Consider the following 21,387-nt stretch of genomic DNA (forward strand, 5'->3'; position numbering starts at 1 on the left):
AAGTTAAATCAAAGGCAGCCCATAAGTAGAAGTAAATGCATCCTCAGTCCTACAATTTAAGGTGGGTAAGAAACAAAAATCTAATAATATCTTACTAGTGGATTGAGATGTTACAAGTTAACTGTTAGATTCAAAGTTAATAAGAGAACAAAATTTTGCTGAAATATTTATAGATAAGTCCTCATAATAATTAATATTACTGGGAAAATCTCCAAAATAAAAGAAAAAAAAAAAAATTAGATACTGGAGTGAAGTGGATAGAACATAATTACCAAAAAATAATTGATAGATTTGAAGTTAAGAAAACTCCAATTAATTAATATTAACTATGTTGAAACGAGATTTTTCATTCTTTATTTTTTTTTTTCTTTCTCATGTTTGACATAGAACAAAAAGTTTTTATTAGATATTTTGTATTACACACACACACACATATATATATAACTAAATATACTCTGTATTCATCATATAGGAATATCTAAGTGGACGAGTATATATGCATCCGTTCAATGAGTATAAGTCATGTTAATGAACTTTGACTTATTGATATGACTGAATATGCTCAGTATTCATCATATAGTAATATGATTTGAATAAGTGATAGGTTCAATAAACATGCTGCGTTAGGATTTAGTCAACATGTGAACTCGTTTAGTAATTCAATAATAAAATTTAACATGTCGATCCTGTTCAAAATTATATATGATTTAGTTAGTACATAAGTTATTTTATTTTATTTTTTTATATAATTGAGGCGATTGAAGAAATACTGAAAGATGATGTTGAAATATCAACAGTAATGAGTAAAATTTTAAATTCAATTAATGAATAAAAAAATGTTTTAGAAAAATAACATTATTCATGCATTAGTCATTTAGAAAATTTGATATTTATGCCAAAAAAGAAAAAAGAAAATTTTTACAAGACCAACATTGCATGTCCATTAAACATGTTGATTTCTAGATGTAAAAGGTTATGGGCTCTAATTTATAAGCAGTTCAAGGGTCCTATTACAGTACTTTACCTAGTAATCCAATGGTTCATAATGAGACTCTCACCCTCCAATTTTATTTAAAGCATTTATGGATTTGATAATGCTCAAAATATACTATGACATTGCAGTGCTCCATGAAGAGTGCGTTAAATCAGTCCTCCTAGCAAGAAAAGCAGCAGAACTTTTGGAAATTAGAAATGGGCTTTATATTCTCTACATGGATCGAGTCATTGGATTGTTGGCCGAACAAGTTGGTCAGATTTTATTACTCCGCACACTCAGCCTGCTGTTCTTAATAAGTCGTTTATTTGATTTTGTCTTGGCATCTCTTTTTCTTTTCAGTATCATTATAGCCAGAGAAAACAAATTATGAGAATTATATGTCTTTTTAGACATTTTTATCTTTTCTTATAGTGTTGTTCTTTGCTGTTATAATTAGAATTCACTCGTTGAGGATGCCAATAATATCTCAATGCTAATAACTTCCAATAACAAAAGATCAAGTTTAAAATGGAATAAACTCTTTGGAATGAGAACATCATCTTTATTTCAACAGTTATTTCTCTCTTCAATCATACACCAATATAGCTAAGAATATAAAGGATCTAGCAACATTTTTTTACAAAATAGTAAAGTTTGTTCCCTAGACAATCTAAGAAATAACAATACTTGTACCTCCATCTTCTGTTGACAAGCAAAGGACCAATTACACCCCAAAAGCCCACTATAAACCCAATTGGCATGCTTACATAAAACCAATTCACTTCATGTTCATCTTTGTGGTTTGACATTGAATCAGTCGTATGACAATTCTTAGGAAGTGGATCTCCACAAAGGTCATTTCCAGCAAAACAAGATGCATCCAAACTTTGTAGTTGAGTGCTCAAAGGAATCCTCCCAGTGAGGTTGTTGTTGGATAAGTTCAAGTGACTCAAAAAAGTCAGGTTCGAAATACTCCATGGGATTTCACCTGAAAGATGATTGCCAGAGAAATCAAGGGATTCTATAGATGTCATAGCACCAATGGTTCTAGTAATTCCTCCGGTAAGAAAATTATTTGACAAATTCAGTGTTTGCAGTGCTTCAAGGTTTGTTACTGCAACAGGAATGTCTCCAGAAAAATTGTTTTTGGAAAGGTCTATAATTCTTACCAAATTAAGAATAGTGCTATATTCCTCCATTTGTCTTTCATAACAAGGCGAACATCCACAATAAATTTCTCACCCGTGATTTCGTTGAACAGATAACGGTCACCTATGGAATATTGCTTTGTCGCCATGGCACTGAAATTATTGAGACATGCTGGTATTCTTCCAAAGAAATTGTTATAAGCAAGGTCTAAGATTTGCAGAGAAGATAGCTGACAAAGCTCCACCGGTAAAACATCATAAAACTTATTTGAACGGAGGTTGAGAATTATCATTCTTGAAAATGTTTCTCCGATCCATGCTGGAACTTTTCCGACAAACTCATTTTGACTTATGTCAAGTATCTTTAAATTTGCTAAATTTCTAAATGACATAGGTAATGGTCCAGAAAGTTTATTTCTTCTAAGGTGAAGTGACTGAAGGGAATCCAAATTTCCGATGGAGGTTGGAAGGTTCCCCGTAAATTTATTGTTCCCTAAATCAAGTATCTTCAAACTTTTGAAATACTCCCAACAATCGGGCAACTCTCCAAATAAGAAGTTTCCTTTAAGGTTGAGAAACTCAAGATTGTTAAACCCAGAACACAGAAATTGAAATATGGATCCTGAGAAATTATTGTTGGAAAGATTGATTTCAGCGGGACGCAAGGAAGACATATTAGGCAATGGACCTGATAGACTATTTGACTGCAAGAACAGACTTCCAAAAGGAGCAGTCTCCCTTAAATTTGGAATTTCTCCATGAATTTGGTTGTGAGAGAGATTTAAAACAGATATTTGGGAAAAAAATTCCCAGAATCTAATAGATATGGTATCTACAAGTGTTGAGTTTGATATATCCAAAGCAAATAAATTCTTTTGCAAAGGAAGCCACGATGGAAATCGAGACCCTAAATGACAAGAACGCAAACCAAGCACTCCAAGTTGGAAAGGAGGAATCCAATCAGGACTAACTTTCAATGATAGTGAGTTTTCAGATACATCAAAAGCATATAGTCTTGTGAGATTGACAAAGTGAATTTCAGATATAGTTCCCTCCAATTTGTTAAAGGAAAGATCTACTTCTTCCAAGGATGAAAGTTGTCCTAAAGAATCTGGAACATAACCAACTATGGAGTTATAACTTAGATCAATAGAAACTAAATTTTTTAATTTGCCAAACTGGTCGGTTAAATGACCAAAAAGTTGTGCTTGATTCAAAGCCAATGACACTAGGCCATTTGAAACACAACCTGAAAAGATATCTAAGATTTCAGATATCGTTTGATTCAACTTGACACAGCTTAAGTCAAGTGATCTCAAGTTACAAAGTCTTCCCCATGACCTTGGAATACTACCTTCAAGTTCACCACATGGTATGAAGTCATAAGGAGACCTTTCAAGAGAAAAGAACTCAAGGAAACTAAATTTGTGCAGCCAGTCGGGTATGGAAGAGTTGAATAAGTTCCCAGACAAATCAAAGTGCCTAAGAGATGTCAAGTTTTGAAGTCCATTTGGAATTGGACCTTGAAAATCATTACCATATAGTGAAAGAAAGATCAAGTCTTTAAGACCAAAAATCCAACTAGGAATAGAGGTACCTAATTGGTTCAGAGAAAGATCAAGGATAGTAAGAGATGAAAAGTTTGCAATTGGTAAGGGAGGAAAGTGATGAAGTTGACACGTTGACAATTTTAGCACTTGTAAAAGAGGGAGACGATTTATCACCAGCAGCCCGTCGGAAGATTTGGTGAGGTTCACACCACTCAAATCAAGGTGCTCCATCAAAGAAAGACCAGATAGCCAAGACAAATTCTCAACATTCAAGCCAATCCCACCTCTGAGGTCAAGATATCTCAAGTTGGAGAGATTTCCCAATTGATGAGGAATCATTCCTGTCAAGATGCCATGTGTAGAAAGGTCAAGATACTGTAGATCGGAAAGATTTCCTAGTTGAGGAGGAATCATTCCCCTAAATCCACCATAAGAAAGATTAAGGTACCTTAACTTTTTCATAGAACCGAGGAATGGAGGAATAATATCCACAAAACAATTGTTGCTTAAGTCCAAGTGAACCAAATCTTTCAAATCAGCCAAAGAGGGATTTATCTTGCCTCTCAAGAATCGTGCCGAATCGCCTTCAAGGTGGAGCTCAAGGACGTGGCCGGTCAAATTGTCACAGATAACACCAGCCCATGAACAGCAATTTCCATCACCACTCCAAGAAGCAAGCATGTTTGATTCATCTCCAAAATCCTGCTTCAATTTTAAAAGTGCTTGTCTCTCACTTTCGATGCAATTTAGGTGAGTGCTTCTGTTGCTGCAGAAACAAAAGTTGATGGTTGCCAAGGCAAGTAAGGCAAGAACAAGAACAACAATACTCATGCTTGGTTTCATGGCCAATGGAGTTGTGCATGAGAGCATTGATCTAGCGTCTTATTTATATTGTGTATTCCTTTATCATCTAGAAGGCTTTGGATTAGATTAATTTTTAATACTTTTTAATTCAAAGTTTCCAAGACGTTATTGGACCCCCCTTATCTCCAGACTAGACTCTTTTAAGTCAATTAAAGAAGTTATTAAAAAGCGATGATTTTTCTTGCTTTCTCTGTTAGATTTCCCCATTAAATAAATAACTTTAGATTTTTATCTAAATACATATCATGAGATCATATTATCTTAAACATTAGTTGTACTATGAGATTATTAAACTATGTTCCGGACATACATACTTTTTTTACACTAATATGCAAGAATACACACACCATAAATCCAATACCTAACTTAGCACCTAATTAACCGAGTGGAAACACAATCCCAATTTCTACAATCAAATCCATGGTGTTTAAACAACATTTTGCTGTAACTCATCCTTCTCTCATAATCTTGATTTAGTTCTCACCCCCTTATAATCTTGATTTGGTTCTCACTCCTCTCAAATTAATAGGACTTATTCTACTCTTCGTAGGACTATCATAATTCTATTTCTATTTACAATTGTATTAATATTTAAATAGTTTTTTCACAGAAAATGATAGATACATCTTAACTCTAAAGTCCAATTGTTTTTTCCATAGAAATTAGTGATTGTCTAATTAAAGACGATTCTCATTGGTTTTTCTTTCTTGCAATTACTGTTTGAATACATAAATTTCTTCGTTTACATCGTGCTATTTCCTCTTCACTCTGTTTCAAGATCAAGTCCTTTATGTTTTCAAAGAAGTTTACGACTTATCATTATGGGACTTTTAAGGTTTTTTGTTATACATCAATTTTGAACCAATCAATTAATGGGTTCGGATACAATGAATTTAGAGAAGTTTTCTGCATGTCAATTCCAAGTAATTTAATTTATAGGTCCCAATTTGGTCGACCTCTTGCTGTTAGAGAAGAGTCAAAGGCAACAAAAGAAGAAAATTCAACACAGGCCACAACTCTTGTAAGCCTATGTAATGATTTAAAAAAAAAAAAAAAAAAACACTTCTATATACGATTACAATGGATATAGGAATTGCTTATAAGCATTCGAATCACTATAAAACTCTCTTCTCAACTTTATTTTACGTTCTTGTATACACTTGCCATCGCAGTACGTCACTCACTTTCTATAATCTGCTTATGTAGGATTTCTAAACAGTTTACACATACAAAGTCATCGATGTTAGAATCAAGCATCGATAAAACCATTAATTAATTCTATATGAATTATTATAAATCATAGTTAACTAGCTTTTTTTTTTTTTTTTTTTTTTTAAACAGTTAATGTAGGAGAAATCTCGTATACGTTTTAATAATTTTGTCTTTAGTTGACTTAGAAAGTTAGGGCCTGCTATGATAAAACAAGGCCAGATATAAGTGGTGGAAGTCTTTGAAAATTTCAAACCAAATATTAATTTCAAATTTGTCATAAAAGTTCAAAGACTATTAATAGAAACAGTTCTCAGAGGAGACTTTGAACTTTCCAAGTCAACGAAGGAGAAAACAGGTCATTGAGTTGTCAAATCTAACTTTTAACACACTCTTAACATTCAAAGTAGAGCTACGGAACCATTCTTAATAAGCAACCACTTTTTAGACTTATAAAATATCTAACTTTCAACATCCTCTAACAAGTGTAAATTGTTTGAAATATTAATTGATGAAACAAAATTTGGATGTAAATTATTCAGCTCCCTACTGATAAATTAATCATGATCACATATATATTTCCTTCATTCTGTTCTTACTAACTAAAATAAAAACACAACAGTTCTAGTTCTCTTGCCCACCAATCAAGTTATTTACATTAATTGTTCTTCTTGTCTAGTTATTGAATTTGTATTATATACTATCTTAGGGAATAGATGACCTCCCTCTCATAAAAAAACATAATCCTTTAACTTCATCTTCTTATAATTGACCTTAGTTTATATGTTAAGTATAAATTAAGTTTGTAGAGACCAAAATAATCATAATTATGTGCTTCAAAGCTTAGATCAGTTCAGTTAAGAGGATAGAATATGATAAATCTCTCATTAACATATATCATTTGAACATAACTCCATTTCTACTAATTTTCAACCAACCAATTTATGGGTCCAGATACAATGAATTTGGAGAATTTTTCTGCATGTTAGTTGCAAGTAATTCATTTTATTGGTCCAAGTTTAATATTTTTGTCAATTGAAAAATCTAATTTAGTTATATGTTTAATCAATCTCTGTTTTCACTATGATGTTAGTCATTGTTGACTTCAAACGTATCATTTACTCAAGAAAAAAAATTATGTTCCTGAAAACTCTAAAGATGTTGTCTACGTCAAATGAATTAATTCAGTAGAGTTTTTTAATAATATGAATCATCTGTTCAAAGGAAAAAATATGTTTAGTTATTTATAATTTTTTAACAACAGTTAAATCACTAGGAGAAAATCTCATATGAATACTTTCATAATTTCCTCTTTGATTGACTTAGAAAGTTAAGAGTCTCCTATGATAGAAAAAGGCCAATCAATCTTTTTATTTGACACAACATATCTTAATCTTAATCTTCTAAAATATCATTTCGTTTTGTAGGAGACAACAAATAAAAAAATAATTGTTAAGTGTTTAAAGTTATATATGTGACTAAATTCTCTCCTCCATTAAGTTAAATTTTGAGAGTGAGTTTGCCCTAAATCTATTTTTATAAAGTTAAAGGTACTATCATATTTGAGGGCTGTATTATTATATTTGGGCTCAAGCTGTATTTTTATATTACTTGTACTATTATATTTGGACTGTATTATATTTTGGGCTTAAGCTTGTTTGGGCTGTATTATTATCAAAGCAAGTGAACTGACTTGGAAAGGAGGAACCATTATAACCCATACTTAAGGTCAAGATATCTAAGATCAATGAGATTTCCTAGTAGGTAAGGAACCATTCCGGTAAATCCAGCTCCACAAAGATCAAGTACCTTAACTTTCTCATTAGACCAAGGAACGGAGGAATCTGAACGTTGGGAAAATATCCTTTCCTTAAGCTCAAGTAAATCAAATCTTTCAAATCAAGCGAGGGATTTATCTTACATGCACAAGTTCTTCACTTTTGTTACATGTACAAAACAGTTTACATACCAAAAAATAAAAAATAAAATATGTAACATTATCATAAAAGTACATACAGTCTCTCAAAATCATAGTTTCTACACATTAATTATTAATGTTGTAGATATTAGTTATTAAACATAATTTGAAACATGTGATGAACAACAGCTCTCATATTTTTCATAAGATGAAACATGTGACTCGCAAGAAGAATCAACATCGTGATAATCTATAGATATACTACAATCCATATAGCATATATCTCCCCAACGAATTTTTAATTCGGGCCTCTAATGCATATTAGAGAGAAGATATAAGCAAATGTTATTATCGTAATCGCAACCCACAGGATCACCATCAAAATCTTCGTAAACAACCTGCGTTTATGATATGGCAAACCACTCAGGAGCAGTAAAATGATGCAAAGGGATACAACAAACCCTATGGTAGTGAAAGCGAAAAACAAATTAAAATAAATACTGTATGTATAAGCCGTATGGCGGTGAAAGCGAAAAACAAATGTTAGTGACTCCCCTGCCATGTGATATATATGGTGCAGATGTGGGGGTGCTAACTGTTACATACACTGGAGCCGATTTGTCAGGTGCTGGATACCGGTCACCTCTTGATATATTGTAGTGTATATTTGAGATGCGATACTGCAAATTTACAAAATTATAACTGATGAGAGTTATGGCTATATTCGCTGGAATTGCTGAGTGGCAATGTGGCATTAAGCATTTAGGTTATTCTGACTTTTCTTTAAATTGACTAGAACTCGTTCCATTAAAACTTTGATTTAACCCAGAGAATTTACAGAAACAAAAAGGAAAAGATATCCTCACTGATCTTTCATAGGCATGAACGTGGCCGGCAAAGATGAAATCAACTTTTGCCTTGACAAACCAGTTCTCAAAAACAGTTCGCATGCTTTCACCTTCCGTGTAGTGCTTTACATTACTATTGTAGATGGGCACATGCATGATCACAATAAGCCAAGATGTCTTCTCCCTCTCCACTCTTTTCAGCTCTCCTCTCACCCACCGCCATTGATGTGTATATTTCACTGATCCAAAAAAGCATGAACTAGCATTTGCAAAATAGGAACTTAAAAGTGGTGATCTGCATTTACATGGAACTTGATATTTGTATAGATATAAATTAAAGAGAGATTACCATCCGGAGAATAGCTGGATAGTACAATGATATGAGCAGGTGTTCGTCTTACAGCATACCATAGTGGACTGCTGCTTTTTGAAGCGAGATGAGGTGTAGCCATTCTGTGCAGATAAGTTACCTAAATCCATTTATAAAGTTAAATGCATTATTGTATTTGAGGGCTGTATTATTATATTTGGGCTCAAGCTGTATTATTATATTTGGACTGTATTATATTTTGGGCTTAGCTTGTTTGGGCTGTATTTGTATTATTTTTGGGCTTAAGCTTATTTGGGCTGTATTATTATCAAAGCAAGTGAACCGAGTTGGAAAGGAGGAACCATTATAACCCATACTTAACGTCAAGACTCAAGATATCTAAGTCAGAGAGATTTCCTAGTTGATAAGGAATCATTCCGGTAAATCCAGCTCCAGAAAGATCAAGGTACCTTAACTTTCTCATTAGACCGAGGAATGGAGGAATCTAAACGTTGGGAAGATATCCTTGCCTTAAGCTCAATTAAATCAAATCTTTCAAATCAAGCAAGGGATTTGTCTTATATGCACAAGTTCTTCACTTTTGTTATATGCACAAAACATAAAACACTTTACATGTCCGGAAAAATAAAATATGTAGCATTATCATAAAAGTACATATAGTCTCTCAAAAACATAATTTTTACACATTAATTATTAATGTTGTAGATATTAGTTATTAAACATAATTTGAACCATGTAATGAACAACGTCTAACTCGCAAGAAAAATCGGCATCATGATAATCCATATATACACTAAAATCCACGTAGCATATATCTCCCCAATAAATTATTGATTCGGGCCTCTAATACATATTAGAGAGAAGATATAAGCAAATGTTATTGTCGTAATTGCAACTCATAGTATCACCATCCAAATCCACGTAAACAACCTGCGTTTACAACATGGCAAACCACTCACGAGCAGTAAAATGATGCAAAGAGATGCAACAATCCCTATGGTATTGAAAGCGAAAAACAAATTAAAATAAACACTGTATGTATAAGCCCTCTGACGTTGAAACCAAAAACAAATGTTATTGACTCCCCTGTCATGTGATATATACGGTGTAGATGTGGGGGTGCTAACTGGGTCTATCCTAGTGTCTTGCCATACACCAACAGGAGGGTTCAGACTAGCTTGAAATGTGACAGTAGCTATCAATGATGCTACCACCATCAAGGCATTATTCATTTCTTTCAACAAATCATCTTTCTTCTGAACGGAATTTTCTGTACGATTACCTTGAGGGTGCAACATATTAATTTGATTATTTCCATGAGATGTTAAGGTTCTAGTTTGTTCGAAGCCAAGTTCATGCGTCGATACGACAATGTCTTCTGTAGAATAGCTCCCCCACGTCTAAGCAACTCCACAATTTCATAATCTTTCAAATATTTTCTACTTTGTTTTAAAATATCCAAAGCTGTAAAGCTACCTTTATCAAGAGCATTCACTTATATTGCATTATTAATAGTCAAAAACTGTATTGCCTACACATTAAATTGTTGCTTAATATATACATTATGAGGCACATAACAAATTTATTTGCATCAACAAATCCAAAAGCATTATATACATACATATGTACACTCCTGGTGACACACACAGACACACACCCACATATTTATTGTCATCATGGTTGAGTACATTTAGGGATTAGAATTAGCAGTTTTCTTATGACAATTTTATATAAAAAATAAAAAAATATAATATAATTAGCCTTTCGCATTGATGTTCTATGTAAGAGAGTTTTCACGATTGTATGAAGTACTTGTCAATAAGGGTGAGCAAAAATTTCAGCTTGACCGAAATCGCATGATACCTGGAGCTAGAACCTTCTCGACAGGTTCCAATTACAGTACCAGTTCTGGTTCTTAAATCTCAAGAATCAGTATTGTGCAATTCCAGTCCCGATCCTGAGATTTGAGATGGGTCGAACCTGCTCACTGCTTCTCGTGCATATGCTTGTTGGGGCTCTTGCCTTTCCCCGCTGAATTTTAAAGTTTCTTATGTGTGCTTAGCTTTACATGGAATCAGTTTAGAGTAAATTTGGCGCACCTAAGCAAAAAATCTAATTCTAACACTGTCCAATTTACACAGATAAATATAAGCAAAAATGCATTAATTAATTAATAATTTAGTCCTACTCTTCATACATACCTCCACTTGTTTATCTGCCACCGTCAGATGCAATATAGTGTTGCCATCATCATCCTTAGATTAATTCACATACTCATGATCACTCATTTGCTCCAACAAGAATTTCATTGCCTCCAACTGGTCAAATCTCAAGCAGGCATGTAAAATTGTTTCACCTCATTCTATCAACATTGGAGTCGCATTAGGTCTCACTTTAACCAACTCTTTTAAGACACTAACATGACCTTTAATGACTGCAATATGTGCTGGGTTTTTTTCCATCATATCACGAACAAGGCACATTTTAGGATTAACCGATACCAATTTTTTAACTATATCTAAGTACCCTTTTGAAGTTGCTAAGTGAAGTGGTGATGATTTACAGGAATCAAGCTCTCCGGCAAGCTCAGGCATTCGACCAAGAAGTTCCTGCACAAATTCTGCATGACCAAGCATGGAAGCTATGTGCAAAGGTGTTTCTCCGTAACAGCTCACAGTAATTCTATCAACAATTAGAGCATCCTCTTGAAGCAAGTTAAGCAAGGAATTGCATTCCCCACTACTGTTGCTTCATAGATTCTTCTTTCCATTTTTTGTGAGAATGAGTCACAATATTAATTTACAGTGTTTTCTAATAAGCCTGAACAATAAATGATACGTCTATATTTTAAGAAGACTAACATTTTATATGTAAGAATTAGTGACTGCCTAGAGAGAAATCTCATCAACAACTAATTTTCTTACTATTTTTCTAGAGTAAATTATACTTTGAAGTGAAGGAAGGATCATCATCACTATCATATAGAAAATGGTGATTACCTAACGAAAAGTCTCATAAAAAATCTATTTTTTTTTTAGAAATTATTGTTTTTTTCTTGTCTTCTTCAAAAGAAAAGAACATCGTAAGATATCTTAGAAATTTAAGATAACGAAAAGTGCTTTTATTACAACGTTCACATCACAATTTTTTCAAAGACTTACAATAGTTATAGGGCCAAATTTTTTTTAGAATTTATTGACGGAAATGAGAACTAATTTCTCTTAGTTTAAACAACTAAATAACTTAAATAAATTCAAAAAATAATTATGATTTTAAATAAACTCTTTCGACCCATTCATAAAATTTAACCCAAACAAATATTAAGGGGTGCGTTTGGCTTATTATTTATATCCATATTCCAAATTCTATTCTCCAAACTGTGGTTTGTTTTGAGATTGAGATACAGTATATAATATCTGATTCCTAAATTTATAATATGCTCCAAGGAATCCTCCCAGTGAGGTGGTTGTTGGACAATTCACATGACTAAATATGTTAAGTTTGAAATATTGGACAGGATTTCACCAAATAGCTGATTTCCAGAGAAATCCATGGATTCTATGGATGTCATAGCATCGATGCTTCCAAGAATTCTTCCAGTAAGAGAATTATTCGACAAATTCAATGTTTGCAATGCTTCAGGATTTGTTACTTCATCATGAATCTCTCCAGAGAAATTGTTTATGAAAAGGTCTATACTTCTTACAAGATTAAGAATAGTGTTATATTCAGTCATTTCCCCTACTATCACAATGCTTGCACCCTCAAAATAATACCCACCATGAAAGTTTGTACCATAAGAAAGTTCGATGCTGGCACAATACTTCATGACCATCACGGCACTCCTTTTCACTTATATGAAGCACTTTTAAGTTTTAACTTGGTTGCTTTGTGTGATATAGGTATTGTTCCATAAAAGTTGTTCTTTTGAAGGTGAAGTGATTCAAGTGATGTTAAATTTCCCATGAAAGCTGGAATGTTACCCATTAATTTATTGTTACCTAAATGTAAGATTGAAGTTTTCAAGAATCCGTATTTCACATGACTTATTCATCCTATGACACAAAAATTTGAAAATGGATCCTGATAAGTTGTTGTTGGAAAGCTACATCAAGGAGTGGAAGATATTAAGAGGCAATGGACGTATAGATTGTTTGAATTCAAGTCACGTGAATCGAGATAAACAAACTCACTTTAGTTTTGAATTTTTCCACGAATTTGGTTGTGAGAGAGATTTAAATAACTAAATCGTGAACAAAATTTCCAAGACCTACTAGAAATGTGATCTATAATTCCTGCGTTTGATACGTCCAAAGCTATAAATTCTTTTGGGATGAATCCATGTCGAAAATGGGGCCTAAATAGGAAGAACTCAAATATAAAGCTCAAGTGTAATGGAGGAATCCTTGATGTTACGGGATCCGTAGCAAAACAGAAAGGAGACAGGGAGCTCTGTTCTTTCCGTTCTTATCCAAATTTCCAGATTCATATTCAAAAATTCACTGCTCGACGGTTCTATTAACGGCGGCTGCAACAGTTTTTGTTGAAGAGGCTTTAGTTGATATTCAAAGTTTTGTTTTTAAAAATTTATTGCTCAACGGTTTTATTAACAAGTTTTTGTTAAGTGGCATAATCCTTTCTCGTGAAACGGTGCAGTTTAGTATACAGATGAAGCTCCACAAGTCACGAACTCAACACTTTCAGATTGAAGCTACAGAGTTTTTAGGTTTATTCAACTGCAGCTCAGCAAGACTAGAGATGTGGTCAACGTTAAAAGGCAGTCAGTTTGTGTTTCTTTGTAAATCTGTAAGAGTCACACGGATTGCCAACGTGGATTATTTTTAGTATAAAAGCGTTCAAGAATTCTTTGTAAACTAAGCTGAACAAAACAAAAATTCGTTCCTCTCAAAATTCTGTTTGTTTCTCTGGAATGTATAGCTTTGGTTTTTCTTCTCAGTCGATCATAGGATCCAACTTTATTAAAGCATTTTTGGATTTGATAATGCCCGAAATATCGAGGCCGATCAATTATGACATTGTAGGCTCTTTACAGAGTGGGTTAAATTAGTCCTCCAAGCAAGAAAAGCAGTAGAACTTTGGAAAGCAGAAATGGGTTTTATCTGCAATACATGGATTGAATCATCGGATTGTTAGCTAAACAAGTTGGTCAGATTTCATTGCTCTGCACACTCATTAAAGTATAGTAATAACGAAATTGTTCTTAATATAGGTGCATATCCGCAATTTTAAACAAGGCATTCACTATTACTTGTACTTTCCAAGATTTAAATCAAATTCTGATAATTATATGGCTTTTTAGACATTTTTATCTTTTCTTATAGTGTTGTTTTTTGCCATTGTAATAGAATTTACTCGTTGAGGATGCCAACAATTCTGAAATGCTAATAAACTTCAATAATAAGATCAAGTTTAAAATGGAATAAACTCTTTGAAATGAAAACATTCATCTTATTTCAACAGTTATTTCTCTCTTTAACCCTACACAAACACAGCTCATAACATAAAGATCTAGCAACATTTTTTTGCAAAAATTTTAAAGTTTGTTCCCTGAAAATCTAAGAAATGACAGTACTTGTACCTCCGTCTTTGTTGACAAGCTAGGACCATTACACCCCAAAAGCCCACTACAAATCCAATTGGCATGCTTACATGAAACAAGTTCACTCCATGTTCATCCATCTCTCCTCCTTCTTCATGGTTTGGCATTGAATCAGTCATTGTAGTGTATTTCTTGGAAGTGGATCTCCACAAAGGTCATTGCCAGCAAAAAAGATGCATCAAAACTTTGTAGTTGAGTGCTCAAAGGAATCATCCATTGAGATTGTTGTTGGATATGTTCAGGAGACTTAGAAAAGAAAGGTTCAAAATATTGGATGGGATTTCACCTGAAACTTGATTGCTAGAGAAATCAATGGATTCTAAGATGTCATAGTACCAAGGTTTAGGAATTCTTCCGGAAGAAAATTATTTGACAAGTTCAATGTTTGCAATCCTTTGAGGTTTGTAACTCGATAGGAATCTCTCTAGAGAAATGGTTTATAGAAATGTCTAAAATTCTTACCAAATTAAGAATAGTGCTATATTCATCCATTTCACCTTTCATTACAAGGCTTTCTTCCTCAATAACGCTACCACTCGTAGAATGGTTAAAAAAATATATTTGTGGTGTCTAAGGGCTTTTTGTTGGCATCGGCACTAAAAACAAATGTCAATTTTGTAAATCCTAAATGGTATATCATATCACATATATTTTCTTCATTATTCTAACTAAAATAAAGTAGAACAGAACAATTTTAGTTCTCTTTACCAGAATAAGTTAATAGGATTCAAAAACGACAAAATAATTTCGAAGGATACAATCTTTGCAAGAAGTGAACTATAAGCAAGAGAAAGGATAATTAAAGAATTTGCACATTATTATAATATTCACATGAAATTATGCGGAATTTATTAATTTTGGGGTTCTTATATTATTTATTTATAAGGTCTGTTTAGATATTTTGCTTTTGCAATTGTGCCACTGTCTACTTTCTTTCACAAGGAGTTGCTTGTGAGATGTCTGATCGATAATTTGTTTGGAATTTCAGGAATATTGCTTTTTCCACAGGAATATTGCATCTCAACTCTAAAGTCAAGAAATACAAAATTATATAAAGAGAAATTATGGTTTGCCTCAGTAAAGAAGATTCTCATGGTTTTTCTTTCTTGCAATTAGGATTGTCTCGTGATCTTAATTTATACTTACAAATAAATTGAGTTTATAAAGGCTAAAGTAATCACAATTATGTGCTTCAAAACTAAGATCAGTTTAGTTAAGAGATCAGAATATGATAAATCTCCATTAACATATATCATATGACACACAGCTTACCTTCTACTAATTTTGAACCAACCAATTAATGGGACCGGATACAATGAATTTGGAGAAGTTTTCTGAATGTCAGTTGAACTAATTTAATTTATTGGTCCCAGTTTGGTCGACCTCTTGCTATCAAAGTAGAACTCAAAGGACCTAAAGAAGAAATTATTGAGGCAGTCATTTCTCATGTTCTCTATTTTATGAAGAATTATTATAAAACTGAACAGATCTTAATTAATACTTCAAATTAAGTTTGTAATTTAATAATCTACTAGAATAATATCTAAATTTTCACAGCTTATATTCTGCGTGGGAGGATCCAGATTGTGACCAAAAGGGATGAAATGTAAAAGTGTCAAGTAGCAAGAGCAAACTGAACTTTGGCAAAAGTGATGTTGTTTGTTTTACAAAGAATATTAGTCTGTTATGTTAGCTCAAGTTGTATAAAGGGAAAGTAATTCCCTTGTCAGTTAGTTCAGTTGAAATGAAGAAGTAAAATCAAATTTTCTTGCACTCCTTTTATGTTTCTCTGAATTGTTGCTATTGTTTCACATGGTATCGAGCCCTGACTCACATCAATGGCCACTAATCCTAATCTTCACATTGCTTAACAACACAAGAAGAATGATACCGGAATGGCAGAATCGAACCACTTCAGCGCTTGCTTCAAGCTTACAAGTGATCAATCCCAAGCTGACAAGGAACAATTACAAATTTTGGAGCTCTCAAATCCATTCACCGTTGGCTCACTGAGTTGGAAGATCATCTCTTAGTAGAGTTCCTTGTCCTCCTCCAATCTTAGTCTCTGATTATGATATTGAAATCAGTTAGGTCAAAACAAAATGGTAGTAGTACTGTTGGTGAAAGTCTTAACCCAGCCTTTATCATATGGAAAAGAACTGTAAGTTTTTAATAAGCTAGCTACTTGCTTTAATTTCAGGGAGTATCTTTTGCTATGTATCTAGGAGATTCTCTACTGAAATTTGTTAGCTTTTAGAAAATGAGTTTGTTAGCGATTCTAAGGCTAGGGCTTTACATCTTAAGAATCTATTGCAAACCATTCATAAAAGGAGATTTGAGTATTGGAGATTATGTGAAAAAAATAAAAGAAATTTCAGAAAGCTTAGCTGCTAGTGGGTTAATTGTCTCTGATGAATATTTGTTACAATATGTGTTGGACGGATTGGGTCTTGAGTATGATGTTGCTGTTATGACCAGCACCTCTAGACTAGAATCAAAAGTTGATATTGTAACCTTACAAGAAGCTAAATTTTTGCTTCAAAAATATGAGTTAAGGTTAGAAAAGTTCAATTCCGTTGATCTTTATAATTCTTCAGCAAATGTAGCTTCAGTACATGGTCCTGGTTGTTACAATGTATCTGGTGAAAGCAATCAGTCTCACCATAACATAGTAAAAACTCCTAACAATCTCTCAAGTAAAGTACCTTCATTAATCTCACTTGGCAATCCCCATTGCCCCTAAGCCTATGTTACTCCTCCACCCTACTTAGCTTCATCTTTTCAACCTGTTCAACATTACAATGTACCTAGTCAACCAACCCAATCCTTTATCCCTTACAACATTGCCAACATCTATGGTTCAAGACCTCCTATTTATGGCAGAGGTACAGACTGTGGGAATGGTAGAAGAAGGATCATTTGTCAGGTGTGTTATAAGGCTGAACATTCAACTATTCAGTGCTACCATGGGTACAACTCCACTTATAATGGCAGTTCACAATCTCTTATGGTTCCTTCACAAGATTTTTAGAGTTCCTTTAATTCTGATCATCAGCCAATTCACAACTATCAATATGCTGATTCTCCTTCATTTAGCACCAACACTGGCTCACAACATAGTCCAAATAGCACATTTTAATAAAAATTGACTTAGCTTGTTGACGATGAAGCTAATATCTAGTCTTGTAAAGGTTAAGTATTGTAGTGCTCCTATGGTACTTTTGTATAAACTTGGGTTCTCAAATGGTTCACTATCATGGCTGCCTACTTTAGTACCAATAGCCATAGGTGTAGAGCATAGATTAGCTTCAAGCATCTTAGTTTTGATGAGTAAGTCAGAGGCATATTTGAATTGTTTAAGATGAATTCCAGTGGTGATCTATTGGCTTCCAGACCCAAGAAATATTTGAGAGATCCTAAAGTCTTGAGGGCAAACTGATCATTCAGGTCTTGCACCAGTGGACCAAGTTTCATGAAGATGGCACCCACAAAAAATACAAAGCTAGGATAGTTACCCAGGGTTTCAACAAACCCCTGGATTGGACTATTTTGAGACATTTAGTCCAGTCATTAAGCCCTCTACAATAAGAATTATCCTCACCTTAGCTGTCACCAATGCTTAGGACATCTAGTAGACTGATGTAAACAACGTCTTTCTCAATGGCATTCTGAATGAGACAGTATATATGTAGCAACCTATAGGGTTTGAATTAGCCACTTAGCCTTCCTTTGTGTGTAAATTGAACAAAGCCCTTTATGGACTTAAACAGGCTCCTAGGGCCTGGTTTGACAAGTTGAAACATGCTCTTCAAGCCAAAGGATTCAAGAACTCAGTCTCTGACTCCAACCTGTTCTGCCTTAAACTACCATCTGGTTTGATCTATGTCCTAGTGTATGTGGATGATATCCTCTTAACAGGGTCAGATTCAATCTATATTTCCCAACTGGTGCAAGGCCTGAATGATCAGTTTGCCCTCATGACTTTAGGCTCTCTTAAGTATTTCTTAGGTCTGGAAGCCAATAGATCACCCACTGGAATTCATCTTAAACAATCCAAATATGCCTCTGACTTACTCATCAAAACTAAGATGATTGAAGCTAATCCATGCTCTACACCTATGGCCATTGGTACTAAACTAAGTAGCCATGAAAGTGAACCATTTGAGAACCTGAGTTTATACAAAAGTACCATAGGAGCACTACAATACTTAACCCTTACAAGACCAGATATTAGCTTCACTGTCAATAAGCTAAGTCAATTTTTACAAGCTCCAATCGAGCTACAATGGAAAGCTTGCAAAAGAGTACTTAGATACATTAAAGGCACATTGAATTTTGGGCTGCCATTCAAACCCGCAAGCTCCTCACATGTAGAGTGTTATGCTGATGCTAATTGGTGCAACAATATTGAGGATAGAAGGTCCAGAAGTGAGTTTTGTGTCTACTTGGGTCCTAACTTGATTCAATAGAGCTCAAGAAAACAGAAGGTGGTAGCCTTATCTTCTACTGAGGCTGAATATAGAGCCTTGGCCCGGACTGCTACAAAGGTTGCTTGGTTGCAAAGCATGTTTACAGAGCTAGGAATTATCTTGCATTTAACTCCTGTTATTTGGTGTGATAATGTTAGTGCAAGTGCCTTAGCTTCATACCCAACTTTTCATGCAAGGACAAAGCATATAGAAATAAATGCTCACTATATTAGAGAACAAGTTCTTGCCAAAAGTCTGGTGGTTCAATATGTCCCATCCAAGCTTCAAATAGTTGACTTGCTGACCAAACCTCTGTCTGCTCAATTCTCTAAGTTAAGACAAAAGCTAAACGTAGTTGCTCTTAACAGGCCTGCTTAATATAAATCTCTTCATTGATGTTCAATTTGTTCTGTTTTTCATCTGTTAGAGTTGGTGAACTCTATTCAATGTTAGATACCCATTTTTAAAGTGCAGCGGAAGATTTTACCAAGTTGATTAATGGTTATCAAGTTAAGCATGAATCAACAACCACAAGCAATAAAAATAAAGCACACAAGCATATACATGGTTCGGCTAAAACTACTCTTAGCCTACATCTGTGAGACCTCGTCCAGATCGAAGCTAATCCACTATAACAACAAACATTACAAGATATCACTTAGAGTTGATTTTAACTACAATAAAGAGAACTCCTTGTTCTACGTTACACTAAACACCACCCTCTGAATCTCTAATGCTTCGTCGCTTCTAGGATCACTCCACACAAGGAACACTTCTGGACAACGCTTGAGCAAGGTTCAAAATATTGGATGGGATTTCACCTGAAACTTGATTGCTAGAGAAATCAATGGATTCTAAGATGTCATAGTACCAAGGTTCTAGGAATTCTTCCGGAAGAAAATTATTTGACAAGTTCAATGTTTGCAATCCTTTGAGGTTTGTAACTCGATAGGAATCTCTCTAGAGAAATGGTTTATGAAAGTCTAAAATTCTTACCAAATTAAGAATAGTGCTATATTCATCCATTTCACCTTTCATTACAAGGCTTTCTTCCTCAATAACGCTACCACTCGTAGAATGTTAAAAAAATATATTTGTGGTGTCTAAGGGCTTTTTGTTGGCATCGGCACTAAAAACAAATGTCAATTTTGTAAATCCTAAATGGTATATCATATCACATATATTTTCTTCATTATTCTAACTAAAATAAAGTAGAACAGAACAATTTAGTTCTCTTTACCAGAATAAGTTAATAGGATTCAAAAACGACAAAATAATTTCGAAGGATACAATTTTGCAAGAAGTGAACTATAAGCAAGAGAAAGGATAATTAAAGAATTTGCACATTATTATAATATTCACATGAAATTATGCGGAATTTTATTAATTTTGGGTTCTTATATATATTTATTTATAAGTCTGTTTAGATATTTTGCTTTTGCAATTGTGCCACTGTCTACTTTCTTTCACAAGGAGTTGCTTGTGAGATGTCTGATCGATAATTTGTTTGGAATTTAGGAATATTGCTTTTTCCACAGGAATATTGCATCTCAACTCTAAAGTCAAGAAATACAAAATTATATAAAGAGAAATTATGGTTTGCCTCAGTAAAGAGATCTCATGGTTTTTCTTTCTTGCAATTAGGATTGTCTTGATCTTAATTTATACTTACAAATAAATTGAGTTTATAAAGGCTAAAGTAATCACAATTATGTGCTTCAAAACTAAGATCAGTTTAGTTAAGAGATCAGAATATGATAAATCTCCATTAACATAATCATATGACACACGTTACCTTCTACTAATTTTGAACCAACCAATTAATGGGACCGGATACAATGAATTTGGAGAAGTTTTCTGAATGTCAGTTGAACTAATTTAATTTATTGGTCCCAGTTTGGTCGACCTCTTGCTATCAAAGTAGACTCAAAGGACCTAAAGAAGAAAATATTGAGGCAGTCATTTCTCATGTTCTCTATTTTATGAAGAATTTATTATAAAACTGAACAGATCTTAATTAATACTTCAAATTAAGTTTGTAATTTAATAAATCTACTAGAATAATATCTAAATTTTCACAGCTTATATTCTGCGTGGGAGGATCCAGATTGTGACCAAAAGGGATGTAAATGTAAAAGTGTCAAGTAGCAAGAGCAAACTGAACTTTGGCAAAAGTGATGTTGTTTTGTTTTACAAAGAATATTAGTCTGTTATGTTAGCTCAAGTTGTATAAAGGGAAAGTATTCCCTTGTCAGTTAGTTCAGTTGAAATGAAGAAGTAAAATCAAATTTTCTTGCACTCCTTTTATGTTTCTCTGAATTGTGCTATTGTTTCACATGGTATCGAGCCTGACTCACGTCAATGGCCACTAATCCTAATCTTCACATTGCTTAACAACACAAGAAGAATGATACCGGAATGGCAGAATCGAACCACTTCAGCCTTGCTTCAAGC

General features: G+C 33.7%; 2 protein-coding genes and 1 pseudogene across 2 annotated transcripts; all 3 read right to left on the reverse strand.

Annotated features, from left to right (window-relative positions):
• Window positions 1-1,586: 1,586 nt before the first annotated feature.
• Window positions 1,587-4,515, reverse strand: LOC116113121 (receptor-like protein EIX1). Its single transcript, XM_031399303.1, has one exon. The coding sequence runs from the start codon at window positions 4,503-4,505 to the stop codon at window positions 2,142-2,144; it is 2,364 nt and encodes a 787-aa protein (XP_031255163.1). The 5' UTR covers window positions 4,506-4,515; the 3' UTR covers window positions 1,587-2,141.
• A 3,461-nt stretch (window positions 4,516-7,976) lies between these two features.
• On the reverse strand, window positions 7,977-9,307 carry LOC116108397 (bifunctional purple acid phosphatase 26-like). The gene is made up of 5 exons (XM_031394673.1): window positions 9,206-9,307; window positions 8,863-8,983; window positions 8,532-8,752; window positions 8,262-8,345; window positions 7,977-8,063 (listed from the first exon to the last, which is right to left on the reverse strand). The coding sequence occupies exons 1-5, from the start codon at window positions 9,305-9,307 to the stop codon at window positions 7,977-7,979; spliced, it is 615 nt and encodes a 204-aa protein (XP_031250533.1).
• A 473-nt stretch (window positions 9,308-9,780) lies between these two features.
• Window positions 9,781-11,614, reverse strand: LOC116108484 (annotated as a pseudogene).
• Between the last annotated feature and the right edge of the window lie 9,773 nt (window positions 11,615-21,387).

The sequence above is a fragment of the Pistacia vera genome, unplaced genomic scaffold (genome assembly GCF_008641045.1).
Source record: "Pistacia vera cultivar Batoury unplaced genomic scaffold, PisVer_v2 Contig101, whole genome shotgun sequence".
NCBI classification, from domain to species: Eukaryota; Viridiplantae; Streptophyta; class Magnoliopsida; order Sapindales; family Anacardiaceae; genus Pistacia; species Pistacia vera.

What these genes read in the sequence shown, in the direction of transcription:
- LOC116108397 (XM_031394673.1), bottom strand. Translation starts at nt 9,307, where the DNA reads ATGAGAAAGTTAAGGTACCTTGATCTTTCTGGAGCTGGATTTACCGGA. An exon ending in TAGATATCTTGAGTCTTGAC is followed by an intron (nt 8,984 to 9,205) that starts GTTAAGTATGGG and finishes AAATGGATTTAG; the next exon opens with GTAACTTATCTGCACAGAAT. An exon ending in ATCCAGCTATTCTCCGGATG is followed by an intron (nt 8,753 to 8,862) that starts GTAATCTCTCTT and finishes TTTTTGGATCAG; the next exon opens with TGAAATATACACATCAATGG.
- LOC116113121 (XM_031399303.1), bottom strand. Translation starts at nt 4,505, where the DNA reads ATGAGTATTGTTGTTCTTGTTCTTGCCTTACTTGCCTTGGCAACCATC.